The sequence below is a fragment of the Bos indicus x Bos taurus genome, chromosome 19, assembly GCF_003369695.1.
Source record: "Bos indicus x Bos taurus breed Angus x Brahman F1 hybrid chromosome 19, Bos_hybrid_MaternalHap_v2.0, whole genome shotgun sequence".
NCBI lineage: Eukaryota > Metazoa > Chordata > Mammalia > Artiodactyla > Bovidae > Bos > Bos indicus x Bos taurus.
Window position 1 is genome coordinate 34598697 of NC_040094.1, and position 14784 is coordinate 34613480.

Here is a 14784-nt window from a genome sequence, read left to right on the forward strand (position 1 = left end):
AAACAGCCGAAGTTCTTATAACACGAGGGTTGCTAACATGATGACACAGACAGAAGCGATAAGGAATTGTGCTCTCGGGAGGCAGATGAGCTCTGAGAAGACAGGGATGGCCTGAGAGGCTGGAGGGATGGCAAACCCCCTCTGGGGACAAGGACACGTCTTCCTGCTCAGAGAGGATTCTGAAGTCTGATCAATATTCACAGTTTTACTCAGACTGTCCTACATGCTTGAACCCGACAATAATTAAATTTTAAACTATTTTAGTGCATTGTCAACATCACGTTTGAACATGTTTGAAGAAATCAGTTAACACCTTTCAGGAGAAGACAGGGTATGTTGGATCAATAAAAATCCGATAGTGTAAGACACTTGATTCAGTAGCTAAAAACCTTCCAAAAAAGAAAACACCAGACCCAGATGGTTTCACTGGTTAATTCTATCAAACAGTCCAGGAAGAAATAATACCAGTTCTATGCAATCTCTTCCAGGAAACAGAAGAGGAGGGGACACTTCCTCATTCATTCTGTGAAGCTAGAACTACCTCGATACCAAAAGCAGGACAAAAACATTACAAGAATACCAATTTCTCACTAAAATGTAAACACAATGATCCTTAATAAATATTAGCAAATTGAATCATGATCAAGTGGGTTCATCTCAGGAATGCAAGGCTGGCTGGACAGCCATCAATCAATAAAATTTATTCATAGTTGTTGTTGTTTAGTCGCTAAGTGTGTCCGACTCTTTTTGACCCTATAGACTGCACCCTGCTAGGCTCCTCTGTCCTGGGATTTCCCAGGCAAGAATATTGGAGTGGGTCGTCATGCCCTCCTCCAGGAGACCTTCCCACAGTGGGATTGAACCCTCATTTCTTATGTCTCCTGCATTGGCAGGCAGATTCTTTACCACCAGGGAAGCCATGTTATGTGTATTTCATTGCAATAAAAGTAATTGAAAAAAAAAAAGATAGGGCTTCTTTCCCTCAGGAGTCTAGGCAAGAACAATGGAGTGGGTTCTCATGCCCTTCTCCAGGGGATCTGCCCAACCCAGGGATCAAACTCAGGTCTCCCATGTTGCAGGTGGATTCTTCACTGTCTGAGCCACCAGAGAGGCCCAGAGATAAGCCCTATAATCAGATAAATTACAATATAACACATATGCGCTTGATAGACTATGAGTAAATTGTGCTTTAAGAGCCCAGGTTGGCATGGCTGCTCAGATGCAGGGTCATGGAGGGGTGAGATGTGGGCTCTGGAGTCAAATAGCCTCCTTGACCCTTGTCTTGGCTACTCACAAGCTATGTGCCCTTCCACGAAATTGCAGTGTTCCTCATGTAAGGAGCATCTATGTCATAGGACTTCTGAGAGGGACCATGACTCAACTCACAGAAAGTGCCTGGTACAGAGTAGTCTCTATAAAGTTTATGCGACAGCGCAGGCTCAGCCTCACCTAAGGAATCATTCTAACCTCCCTATAAAACCCTGAGCTGTGAAGACCTACCTTCCTAGGTGACCTGAAGACCTTAGTCTGTGTGAGGAGTGACCATTCTGGGGGACACACAGGCTCAGCAAGCAAGTGACACCCTCACAGACCACACGGCCGGGTATGGGCATGTCTGCCTCACCAGTGCAAACACATCCACCCTTGGAGGGCACCCGTTCTGGCTGCTCTGACAGCAGCGGCAACAAGGCCACGCCTCTTCTCTCTCCACCCTTCCTGTGATTGATGCAGTGGGTGAAATTTCTGTCTCACACTGTGGCAGGGAAGAAATGCATTCCCAACGTGGCAGGGAAGAAATGCATTCTCAACTCGGGGGAACACTGTGGTGTTTTCACTTGGAAAAACTCTTATCCTTGTTAATCCTCTAAATGTAAAAGCCTATATTTGCTAGAATATAAACATATAAGGGAATTTTTTTCCTGACTAATCTAATAATAGAACTTGACCAAAGACTTGGGATTGTTACTGCTGCCAATTCTGATTAGTTGCAATTTTAAAATGTCACATGTAATTAAATATATTATTTTTCACTGCATCTCATGATACAAAAGTAAACTTAATAATGTAGGAAGCTTCTATTTTCTTGATGGCATGAACTGGTTAAACTGCTCACAAACATTCCTAAATGTTTGTGAGATCCACGATGATGTTCGTCAGTAGCTCCTCAGAGACTTCTGTACAAATAAAATCTCTGGCTCTGATGATTAGCTCAACAAGATGATCTCATTTGCTTCCCAGCATTCACTAACTTCAGTAGTACATGAGACAAAAAAACAGGAAAAAACATTAATTTAAAAAAGCAAATATTAACAGTAACATTTCCCAGGTGGCTCTAGTGGTAAAGAACCTGCCTGCCCTTGTAGGTGACACAGGAGACGGGGGTTCGATCCCTGGGTTGGGAAGATCCTCTGGAAAAGGGCATGGCAACCCAGTCCGGTATTCTTGCCTGGGAAATCCCATGGACACAGGAGCTTGTCGGGGTACAGTCTACAAGGTCACAAAGAGTCAGACACGACTGAAGTGACTTAGCACGCAAGCATACAAAGAAAACCATATTCTGTGTAGAATATCATCTTCCAACAAGTTCTCATTATATTCAATATCTTTCCTTAAGCAAATGATCTGTGGTTACTTGTTAGCTGCTTTCGATTTGTGCTGCTGGAGAAGACTCTTGAGAGTCCCCTGAACAGCAAAGAGATTAAACCAGTCATTCCAAAAGGAAATCAACCCTGAATATTCATTGGAAGGACTAAAGCTGAAGTTGAAGCTCCAATACTTTGGCCACCTGATGCAAAGGGCTGAGTCATTGGAAAAGACCCTGATGCTAGGAAAGATTGAGGGCAAAAGAAGGGGATGACAGGATGAGACGGTTGCAAGGGATCACTGACTCAGTGGACATGAATCTGAACAAGCTCTCAGAGACTGTGGAGGGTAAAGGGGCCTGATGTGCTGCAGTATATGGGGTTTAAAAGAGTCCGACATAACTTAGGGACTGAACAACGACAACTCCCTGGCTGTTTAGTGTTTCAGAAGATAAATCAGGTTCCTGCTACTCCATCCTCGCCAGACATTAAGTCCCCCCACTTCTTTTTAAATTCTCTAGACTCGAGTTTGCACAATAGGGACATCTGTTTCTCAAAGGTTCAGTGGAATTTGGGCGGACTCGTATTTTTTTGTTTATGTGTGTGTGTGACTATATTTAAAACAATGAATTGCACTTCTTTAATGGCTAAAGTTCTAGTTCTTTCTCTGTGCGTTTTGGAGAAATAGTTACATTTACTATTTGAAGAAATATACTTATGTATATATTTTAAAAACTGTCTATTCTGTCAAACATGTTAGGATAACACTGTTATAACTATAGTATTAAAATTCCTACGATAGTTGTCTTTTTCCTTTTTTCCCCCAAAATTTTATTTATTTTTTATTTTGGGCTGTGCTGGGTCTTCGTTGTCATGCGGGCTCTTCTCTAGTGGTGAGTAAGCGCTCCTTTTCGTTGCCATAAGCAGGCTTCTCATTGTAGCGGCCTCTCTTGCTCTGGAGTATGGGCTCTAGGGAGTGTGGGCCTCAGTAGCTGAGGTTACTGTGGTGCATGGGCTTAGCTGTCCCACAGTACTGGAATCTTCCTGGCCTAGGAATCAAGCCGATGTCTCCTGCATTGGCAGGTGGATTCTTTACCGATGAGCCACCAGGGAAGCCCCTGGTCTTTTTCCCTTTTCATTTCACCCTCTGAGGGTTACACAAGTATATCTCTCACTGTACTGCAGCTGAGATTTTCCTAATCACTGAACATGTTTTTAAACGTTTATTGGCCCTTTGTGAGTTGCCTATTCCAGACTTTGATAGTTTTCTACTGCTGCTGCTGCTGAGTTGCTTCAGTCGTGTCCGACTCTGTGCGACCCCATAGACAGCAGCCCACCAGGCTCCCCAGTCCCTGGGATTCTCCAGGCAAGAACACTGGAGTGGGTTGCCATTTCCTTCTCCAATGCATGAAAGTGAAAAGTGAAAGTGAAGTCGCTCAGTAGTGTCCGACTCTTAGCGACCCCATGGACTGCAGCCTACCAGGCTCCTCTGTCCGTGGGATTTTCCAGGCAAGAGTACTGGAGTGGGGTGCCATTGACTTCTCCAAGTTTTCTACTAGGTTTCTTTTATTATTGGTTAGTGCAAATTATTTGTAGATGATCACTTTGCTTTTTCTGCAATTACGTTACAATGTGTCTGGATGGATGTTTTGTATTATTTATCCTGTTTGAGATTCCATTAAGAATCTGTGGTCTTTCATCATTGTGGAAAAATTTCAGGCGCCACTTTTTCAAATATTCTCTCTCCATGTTTTCTTTCCTCTACTTCTGGAATTCCCACTGGCCATGGGAGTTGGACACGGTCTGATTTTATCTTCCATGCCTCTTAAGCTCTGTGACAGACACTATCAGTTGGTCCCAACCTCTGTTTCCTTTGCAGGCGTCCCACTAAAGAGGATGAGAAACGTTGTATGTTTGCCCTCTCAAATCCCTTTGCAGCTGGGGTGGCCACGCAACAGAGAACTGCCACAGAGCTGGAGGGCCTCTCGGAAGCCTTTTGGTTTCCTTATCAAAGGGGGATGTCAGGCACTCACTGTACCCCTTCCTCCCCACTTTTGGCCCTACAGATGGGAGTGATGTCTGGAGCTTGGCAGCCATGTTCAGCTATAGAGAGACAAATAAGAGGACAAAGAACCAAGAAAGTAAAGACACTCTGTGGGCCTTGATTACATTAAGCAGTGAACCATTCCTGAAACTACAAAAAAAAATCTTTATGGTTGAAGCAACCGTTAGTTGGGTTTTCCATTTCTTAAAGTTGAAAACCTATTAATAAAACCCCTATCACATTTTCATCTTAAAATCTCTGTTATATGTCCTGGGTAATTTCCTGTGATGTATTTTCTGGTTCAGCAGTTCTCTTTTCTGCTGTATCCAATCAGGTTTCAATCCAGCTGTGGTTTTTACTTTCAAATTTTAAATTTCTACTTGGCTTTTTTCAAAATCTTAAAAAAAAAAATAAAACCATGTTCCTTCCTTATGATTTTTATTCCTTCTCTGATCTCCAATATGTTTAAACATAGTCTTTTGAGGTCTCTTTCTTATTGTTTTATTATCTCAAATTCTGGTAGATGGTCCTATTGTTCGTGGTGCCTGCTGACTAGATAATTTTCTTTTCTTTGTTTAAATTTTATTGGAGTCTAGTTGGTTTACAATGTTGTGTTAGTTTCAAGTGTACAGCAAAGTGATTCAGTTATACATGCACATATAGTCATTCTTTTTCAGAGTCTTTTCACATATAGGTTATCACAGAATACTAAGTACAGTTCCCTGTACTGTACAGCAGGTCCTATTGTCAAGTAGATCATTTTCCCGACTGCTTTGTAATTTTGAATTGTGAATGTATTTTCAGTAGCCTCTGTACTCCAGGCCACAGAGCTTCTGGCATCAGAGACACTATAAACTAGTCACTGCTTGCAGCAGATCTTATAAATTTGGACTCAAAACCTCATCTGGCCCAGCTTTTCCTTCCTTCCCTCCAAGAGATTTTGTGGGTTTTGGCCACTAAGAAATCCAAGGTAGAGACTGAGCTTCCTTATCACCTCCCTGGACTGGCAGGTAGCAATTTTTATCTCCCCTTCACTAAGAAGATCAGCGTTTGGGGAGCCTTGGTTCTGTCCAGGGGTCTCAGGCCCAATGCTCTGGTTACAGGAGCTCAGTGCCAGGTCTCCTGCCCCTTCATGAGCACAAACCACAGCCTACACACATTGGAGGCCCTTTCCCACTGCCCCAGTCCCACCCTGGGGTGGCCAGAGTCCAGCACATGCCTCAGGACTCTGGTCTTCACTCCTCTTTTAATTTCTGGCATCTAGTTATTTCCCGTTCCTTCTTCAGAGATTGGCTGTGTATTGATATTTTAAAAATTACATCGTATTCATATTTCCAGGGCTTTAATGATAATTCAGTCTAGAACTGAAATTTATGCACAGCGAAATCTTCACTGAAAACACTCTAAATCACATGTGGTCAGACCAACTGTACACTTTTATATCAGGAATCATGAGTAATGGACTTCATTGCTGTGAAGATTATTTAGTAGACGGCATAAAGTTCTTTCTCATGGGATTAAAATATCACATGGATACAAAGGGGGACACTCACCAGGCTGGGTTTGATGCCTACACTTTCAGCTGCTTCAAATGCCAACAAGAGATTTCTTTTCTAGGTTAAAAGTCAAACAGAATGAAATTATCAGCCAAGAATATATAGCTTTTGTTAGCAATAAACACCAACTGACACTCCCATATAGATTATCTACTATTTATAAAACACTAGTGTTGAAGTCAAGTATGCAGACAGTGGTCTCAGTTTAAGGGGGAAAAAAGAAGATTAACAGATTACCACTGTCACTAAAAAATAACATTATTGATTGATTCCTGACCATCAAAGATACATTTTTGTTAGTTATTTTTTACTTTGTCAATATTTAGGACATACACATTCTGTTGTATATCAATTTGTTTAATCATGGTGCTGTATCAAAAATTATCAAAGTAATATACACATAGTTAAATATAATCACATGAAAGACTTCCTTGCCTCAATCCTGGACCTTGGGAGAATGATTTTTCGCTTCTCTCTTTAATTTCAGCGACTTCCTTCATTTCTCTGTACCTGCTGACATCACTGTTTCTTCCTTCCTTCTAAATATTTATTTATTTGGCTTAGTTGCAGCACTTGGGATCTTTAGTCGCAGCAGGTAGGATCTAGTTCCCTGACCAGGGATTGAGCCTGGGGACCCCTGCTTTTGGAGCTTGGAATCTTAGCCACTGGACCACCAGGGAAGTCCCACCATTTTCTTGATTTCTAAAATAGTGGCATGACCTTCTAACTTCCTCCTAAGTTAAATGACTCAGGAATCATGCACCTCTCTCTTCCCTTCATTCTAGTCACACAGCTCACGTTCGCTCCCTTATTAGTTATGTTTGTGACTTTAACCAGTATCCTCAAACCATCATTTCTTGTCCCATCGGTTACGAATGACAGTTCCCGACTTCACTTGGTGTGATGAGTAGGACTTTCCCTTGCCTTTCCTCCACCTAGTCATGTTCTGAACTGCTCAAGCTGATACATTTGGCTTCCTTCTCCTCAACCACACTGAAGTGTCCGGCACCCTCTTAACAGGACGACTCTGAAGGCTGAAAACAACAAGGGGTATTGGCACAGCAGCTGGGATCACATTCCTCGCCCCAGGTTCCAGAGTCCCGATGCTGTGCCACTCAACACATTCTTTCCAAAGGGTTTTCCTCTTTGTAACAACCAACAGCTCAGAACCACACCACATTTCGGTGTGCTCCAGACCTGGACCTTGCCTTTCTTCAAGTCTGTTTTCAGTTCTGCTTGTCTGGGACTTTTCTTGCTGGGAGAACTGTGTCTCCTTCTCTACTTCTGGTTTCTTATCTTCCTATGGCTTATAATCCATGATATTCTCTTTATACTAAAGTGACTTTTCAGATTCTGATTTTGATAGGTTTTTACAGGTGGCACTACTGATAAAAGAACCTGCCCAAAAATTCAAGATTCGTGGGTTCGATCTCTGGGTCAGGAAGATACCCTGGAGGAGGGCATGGCAACACACTCCAGTATCCTTGCCTGGAGAATCCCATGAACAGAGGAGCCTGGTGGGCTACAGTCCAGAGGGTTGCACAGAGTTGGACATAACTGAAGTAACTTAACATGCATATAAACATTACAGGCCTCTCTTGGTGCCCTTTTCAATGTCTGCTGTTCACCAAAAAACCCAAGAAATATACTGCACTGAGAGCTCCCCAGACCCAGGCTCCAACTGAGGAGGGCTGAACTTCACTCATCCTGAAGGTCAAAGGCATCGTTTCATTCAAATTAGCTCCTTCCCTTTGAAACTCAACTTCAAAGTCATCCCTTCCAGGAAGCCTTCCCTATTTCTCCCTCTCTCCTCCAGCAAGAGCCCCTCCAGGCTGAGTCTCACACACGTGCTCAGCTTTAAACTGTGCCGGTTTGATTTGCCTGTGTTGACACATTGTTCTGAGAACCCTCATTGGTAACTCTGAGATACGAGTTTCTTTCCCCAAACATGAACACAAGGTCTCCCAGTGCAGGGGCCAAAGCCAGAGCACGTCCACATGGGGCAGTTAGGAAGCAGGAGGCCAGCGGTCATCAGGGGAGGCTGTGACGCTGCACGATCTGGAATGAAAACTCCACACCAAGTTGAGGATTCAAGCCAAGTTGAGGATTATAACCCGGGAACAGCCTCTGAGGAAGCTCCCAGAACTGTTCTGCCTGTAAGAGGTCAAAGCACAGTCGTACAGGATATTGAGACAGAGGGCTGTGCATCAAGGGATGCACCTGGAGCTAAGTCCTTCACCCCTCATGAACCTGCAGCATCTCAAAGCCTGACCTGCCTCCTCCCCAGGACAACATCCAGGAGCAGGGAGAAGAAAGGCAACCTGCGTGCTGGAACCATGCGCTCCCGTATCTCGAGGACAACAGAGAGACCAAGCTGTGATGCTCGGCTATTCTGTGCATTTCCAGATCTGGGCAGCTGGCCGTGAATCTCAGGGATCACCGGCCTCCAGGGGACATGATGCGGTTTCCGTCATCTGGAAGCAATGAGATGATCTGAAGGGTGAAAGCAAACACTTTCCATTCTTTTCCAACATGTCCATTGATGGGAGGACAAAGTGCCATGGCTGCAGTCAAACACTTCACACCCTGAGGACCTATCTGCAGCAGGCTTCGACCAACCTTCCCGTCGGCAGAAACATTCAATACCTGCTCAACCATGAGGAGTGACACTCTGCCGGCACCAGCAGACTCCCCTAGGAGACAACCTTCCTTCTTGACCTTCCCTGGGCCCTGATGACCCATGACCTGCTGCTCACTCTGTACTAGCAGCCCTGGAATGTGTAAACCGGTCACATCCCTTGATGCACAGCACTCTTATCTCTAAACCTTGTACGACTGTGCTTAGACCTCTAACAGGCAGAACAGTTCTGGGAGCTTCCTCAGAGGCTTCCTCAGAGGGTTATAAGCCTCAGTTTGGTTTGAATAAAAACTTTCTTTTTCTTCCTTGATCGACTGATGGATTTTTTTTTTTGTCGACAGTGCCAAGGCTTTGTGGATCCTGGGACCCCACATGCCCCTGCTGGTCTCCTTTGTGGCTGCTCCTCCTGGTACCTGGTACCTTCGCTGGGCCACTCTGCCCTGCCCTGGCAACAAGGATGGAGTCCTCAAGGCCTGTTCCTTGTCTTCTCTTGGTGCCTCTGTGAAGTTTGATTTATGATAAGAAATACACCTTTGGTCTTTGTCCTGGTTCCTGCACAGAGCTCCTAAAGCCTTTGTAATTTTCGATGTAGGAGTCATGGAGGCATCTTTTGTAATAATATTTGTTTTTATTCGTTTGTTTATCTGGCTATGATGGGTCTCAGTTGCAGCATGTGGGGTCTTTACTGGAGGCATGCCAACTCTGAATTGCGGCGTGTGGAATCTGGTTCCCTGACTAGGGATTGAGCCTGGATCCCCTGCATTGGGAGCGCAGAGTTCTAGCCACTGGACTGCCAGGGAAGTTCCAAAACAGGTGTCTTTTGTTACTCATAACAAACCCTTTCCAACAACACCTGGGTGTATGTTAATAACTCAATTTTTGAAAACCCCTGGAAAGACAGTGTGGGATTAGAGGTTATAACATTCAGTCCCACCCCTTGACCTGCAGGGAGCGGGGAGGGGCTGGAGGCTGAACCAGTCACCAATGACCAATGATTTAATTAGTTATGTCTGTATAATGAAGCTGCCAGTAAAACCCCAAAGGATGGGTTTTAGTGAAGCATCCATGTGCTGGGAGGGTGGCACACCACAGACTCCAAGGGGACAGACGCTCCCATGCTCGGGACCCCTCCCCCACACCCTGTCCTATGGACTTCCTCATATGGCCCACCGGCCTCCCCATGTCTCTGGTCTCTGCTCCCCTGGGTGTGCCTTTGGCATGCTCCCTGGCTCTGGAAGGCCCCCCGGCTCTGTGCATCACTGGTTCCCTCATGTGGTCTCTTCACTGGAATTCCACCTCAGAGACGTCCACAACCTTCCTGGTGAAAGTTAGGTCCCCATGTTCACCCCACACCCTATGCTTCTCTCATGGTCTTTCATGAGTGAGTGAGTGAAGTCGCTCAGTCGTGTCTGACTCTTTGCAACCCCATGGACACCAGGCTCCTCCATCCATGGGATTTTCTAGACAAGGGTACTGGAGTGGGTTGCCATTTCCTTCTCCAGGGAATCTTCCCAACCCAGGGATTGAACCCAGGTCTTCCGCATTGTAGACAGATGCTTTACCGTCTTAGCCACCAGGGAAGTCATAGTTTACAGTTATTTACTTACAGTGCTACTTGTTACAAGTTTACTCACTTGTTTGCTGACCACCCACCTCCCAAGGACAAAGGACCTGTCTACACCACCACTGCTGCCTTTATTACTGGGCATGACAGCTACCAAGAAACATCTGTTGAGTAAATGAGTCCAGGGCCAGGGACAGTGTTTCCTGGAATAACTCTGTGGAATATGATTTTAAGGATGTTCTTGGGCAGGGTTTGCTAAATCAAAGCCCACAGGCCAAACTCAGCCCTCAGCCTGTTTTTGCTAATAAAGTTTTATTAGAACACAGCAAGCCTATTATTGACAAACATCTATGGCCACTTGGGTGCTTTGATGGGAGAGCTGAGTAGCTTTGACAAAGACCACAGACCAACAAAGCCTACCACTGACCCCCAACAGGGGAAGTCTGCCAACTCCTGTTATGGGTGATTATATTAAACGTTAAAAAGGTTTTGTGGCTCTGATGTACACTGGCCTAAAATGAGTCACACAGGTTTCTCTAATGAAGGACTTCCTAGAGTATTTATGGCATCAAGAATCTCCGGAAGTGTGCTATGATAGATAGCTTCCCCAGTTTATCTGAGCCAGGGATTTCTGGTTCTTTGGAAAAGATTTTGAAAATGCTGGCCTAAGGTCTTGAAACCATGAAGGCCTCCTCTGAAAACTGAGTGATAGGAAGTTCTCAGCAGACACAGTCAACTGGTCTCTGCTGCATTTTCCTAGGTAACAAGGGAAGTTGAGGACATTACTGAGGGTGGGACCTGCCCTCCATTGTGATCTGTGCTGGAATCTTACCCCAGTTTCCTCTTCAAGTCCACAAACCCCACACTCCCTGGGATGTATCAACGGTGTGAGAAATTCCCCTGTGTTCTGGAGAGTGACCGGGGTGGGGATGCAGGACTTACTTTCTCCTGGCTGTTCAGCTCCTGGTATGGGATGTGGGCGGGCAGGTAGGTGTGGAGGAGAGCACAAAAGGCCAAGCCATCACTCCAGCTGCTGCTGAAATTGGTGATATCAATGTTCTGTGGGGAGAGTGGCATTAATCACCAGACTGCTGAGTCATGACTAAACAGGGCTATGCTGCGATGCATGTGTGCATCTCTGGGTTTGCTGGAAGATGAGACCAGATACTACCCACGTCTGCTGGGAGTACATTCATTAATAATTTTGCTGCCAGGAATGGTGGCCTGGTGTTGCCCAAATCCATTCACAGAAATGCACAAAAAAAGACTCTGGAGTGAGAAACAGTGGGGAATTTCTGGTGGCCTGCTGGTAGGTCAAAGGTTCTCAGACACTGTATTCTCAGATTAACCACTTGGTTAGCTTTGTACATCCTAGTACCTCCCAGCCTTATTTGGCCAAAGAAGAATCACCACCATCACCACCACCACCGTCATCATCACCATCACTACCACCACCATCATCACATCACCGTCTCCATCACCATCATCACCACCATCTCCTAGGGAAGACCCGGGGACTTCCCCTCAGAGAGCCACCTTAAGCAGTGTGTCCTTAAGCTCTCAGACAGGCACTAGTGTGACATACAAGTCTGAGAGGCCCGGCTGCAAGGTCTGTCTGTGCTCAGGCTGGACCCCCGAGAAGCAGATCATCTGGATCTCGTCTCAAAAGTCTCTGTGACGACCCTGCAGCTACCTGATGGGACTTGGGGGCTGTGCTGGAAATGAAGGCACTTTGATTTTATGCCTTCTGAAAAGGCTTGCTCATGAAAAAAGCAGAAGGAAGAGCTGGAGTGGGTGGCCACGACCCATCCAGTTCACTCAGTTTCAGCTTTCAAACCTGATGCTGGGCTGGGAGACCCTGGGAGGCGGGGCAGCTGCAGAGAAACCAGGCATTAGCAAGAGCGGAGGGTTTCCGGACTTGAGGGGTGAGAAGGGAGGACGGTTGGCGGAGTGTCTACACGGTGCCTGTCACTGTGCATTTTCTCATTTAATTCCCAGGACACCCACACCCGTAAGTAAGCAGCGTCATGCCCATCTGACAGGTAAGAAAGCTGAAGTGAAACCAAACCCTGCTGGTCCAGCTCCACCCGCTGGCCACTGCCCCCGTCCTCTTGTTGGGTTTCCTTCCTCCTTCCCTTTTCTCCCTCCCTCCCTGACTTCCTTCCTGTATAAATTCACTTTACACCAAAAGCCTTTAACACTTGGTAGATCTTTCTTTTTCTGAAACATGAAAACATTTTTTTACACTGCACTGTTATACCATTTATGACACAAAACATCATTTTTCTCCATCTATACTATCTTCAGAGGCATTTGAGAGGCCAAAGGGGACCCGGAAGGGGGACAATGCCACCACCTAACAAACTGAGATGCTGCCCTCTGTTTCAGCTCACTGAACACCACTTAGGAACAACTTTTGATCTAAAGTGCAAACATCCTCATTTATTGAGCCAGTGTGGAGGGTAAAAATCTGGTGCCACCAAAGCCAGGAGTGAAGAGTTAATCAGAATGACTCAGGCCCTCAGGATAGATCAGAAGCCAAGTCACTTCCGGATGGACGGCCACTCTCTGGCCATCAGGCATCATGAGACACACATGGACCCTCACGCTTCAGCAGCAGGACTTAAACACTGCCTCAGACCAAGGAGGCAGCTTTTAAAACAAGGAATTATGTAAATCCTAAATCCAGCTGGCTCACCAGATCCAACATGTGGGTCAGGAAGGGCTTGTCTTTTGTGTCACTTATTTCCCAGTTTACAGACTTTGTTTTTGTCTTTTAATTTTTTTTAAAGAAAATTTATTATTATTATTTATTTGGCTGCACTAGGTCTTCATTGCTGCGCAAGGGCTTTCTCTAGCTTCAGTGCACAAGCTTCTTCTTGTGGTAGTCTTCTTGTTGCAGAGCTCAGAAAAGGGCTCCAGCTCAGGCCCTAGAGTGCTTAGTTGCTCTGCAGCATGTGGGATCTTCCCGGACCAGGGATCAAACCTGTGTCCCCTGCACTGGAAGGCAGGTTCGTAACCACTGGACAACCAGGGAAGTTCCTAGGTCTTAGAATTGTTCTGTCTCCGGCAGAGATGGAGGGCATCCAGCTGTGACCTGTCAAGATTACATTCATTCCAAGAACATGATGTGCTCAAATAAAATCTTACCCTTCACTTCTCTGGGGGGGAACAACAGCTCTAGTTTCCTCAATGCCACCGAAACTGTCCTTGGTTCTATGTGAACAATGAGAGTATCAACTATCTCCCCTCAGCACCGCTGGCAGACAACTAAGCACATGTGTGCATCTTGGTCCCTCAGGTCAGAGGTGGGAGTCAGAGGGCAGAGGCACTGGGTTCCAGTGGTCACCCTGTGGCTGTCACCCCCAAGGGCTTCCTTACTGCTCCCCAAGATACATCTGGATGAGAAAAAGGTGAGCTGAGAATGGCACAGCTTGATATGCTCGTGTTTTTCACAAGAATCACACCAAAGGGGTGAGCTGACCAATGCTCTCTGAGGTCTCTCACTTGAATCCTGTTCAACTGTGGACCCGTCTGCAGATCACCGTAGTCGAGTACTCCTCGAGTTTCTGGTCAGCGGACAGAGTGGGCGCAGGGGACATGGAGGATGCATGGGGATGGCCTTGCTGAGCAGGGAGTGGCGGAAGAGTCTTCCCAGAGGCCCTGAAGAGTGAACTGTGCAGAAGGCTTGTAGATAGGGTAGGCAGCAGGTACTCCTGGGCGGGAATGGGCTGCCGGGTGAGGGCAGAGAGAAGACAGTGTCCTGGGCCGGGTGGCTGAGCCAAAGAACAAGGCGAGTCCTGACTCCAGGCCCCACCCTAGGACGGATGAAAAGCCTTTTCCTCAGCTGGGGACCGTCAGCATCAGCTGGGCCTCGGTGTGGGTGAGGCCTGTGTAGCCTGTGAGCATCAATACTCAGTGCTCACAGCTGCACTGACCAAGGACAAGAACATGGCACCCAAGGGGTGTAAATACGGTACCTTCCTTTCCCCAGAGACCATCCCACTGAATCTTAGGGCCGCATCAAGAGAATAATGTACAGAGCAGTGGGAATCAGCCAACCAGGCACTCTACAAGATGGTAGAGTTATTCCCGAATAAAACTGCCTGAGATCACTGTTAGCCTTGACTGCAAGTCAGTAGATGGAAGGGAGCATGTCGGGAGGCTGTGTGTCCAGAACTGGATGCTGGTGACATGGATGTATGTGCTTCATGAAAATTCACTGAGCTGTACACATGTACGTGCAATAAGAGCTACATCAATAAAGAGGAAAGAAATGAAGGGAGGCCGGGGAGGGAGATGAGCAGGAAGAGGGGTGGGTGAGGGAGGGGGGCAGTCAGGGAAGAGGACTGATTAAGAAGGAGAAAGGGAAGACAAACAGGGACCCTGATCTTCTTAAG

The 14784-nt window shown here is 46.2% G+C and overlaps 1 protein-coding gene across 8 annotated transcripts in view; it reads right to left on the bottom strand.

Moving 5' to 3' along the window:
• The window catches only part of SPECC1 (sperm antigen with calponin homology and coiled-coil domains 1), a 242274-nt gene that overhangs the window by 40507 nt on the left and 186983 nt on the right, over nt 1-14784 (bottom strand). For 5 of the 8 annotated variants that reach the window (XM_027519439.1, XM_027519442.1, XM_027519440.1 and 2 more), the window contains 2 exons: nt 11327-11443; nt 6180-6239 (listed from right to left, as the gene is read on the bottom strand). The exons of 2 other annotated variants lie outside the window; for them this stretch is intronic. In XM_027519439.1, coding sequence (XP_027375240.1) covers nt 6180-6239; nt 11327-11443 — 177 coding nt within the window. The remainder of the gene's footprint in view (nt 1-6179; nt 6240-11326; nt 11444-14784) is intronic. One more of the 8 variants, XM_027519443.1, reaches the window with a different exon arrangement.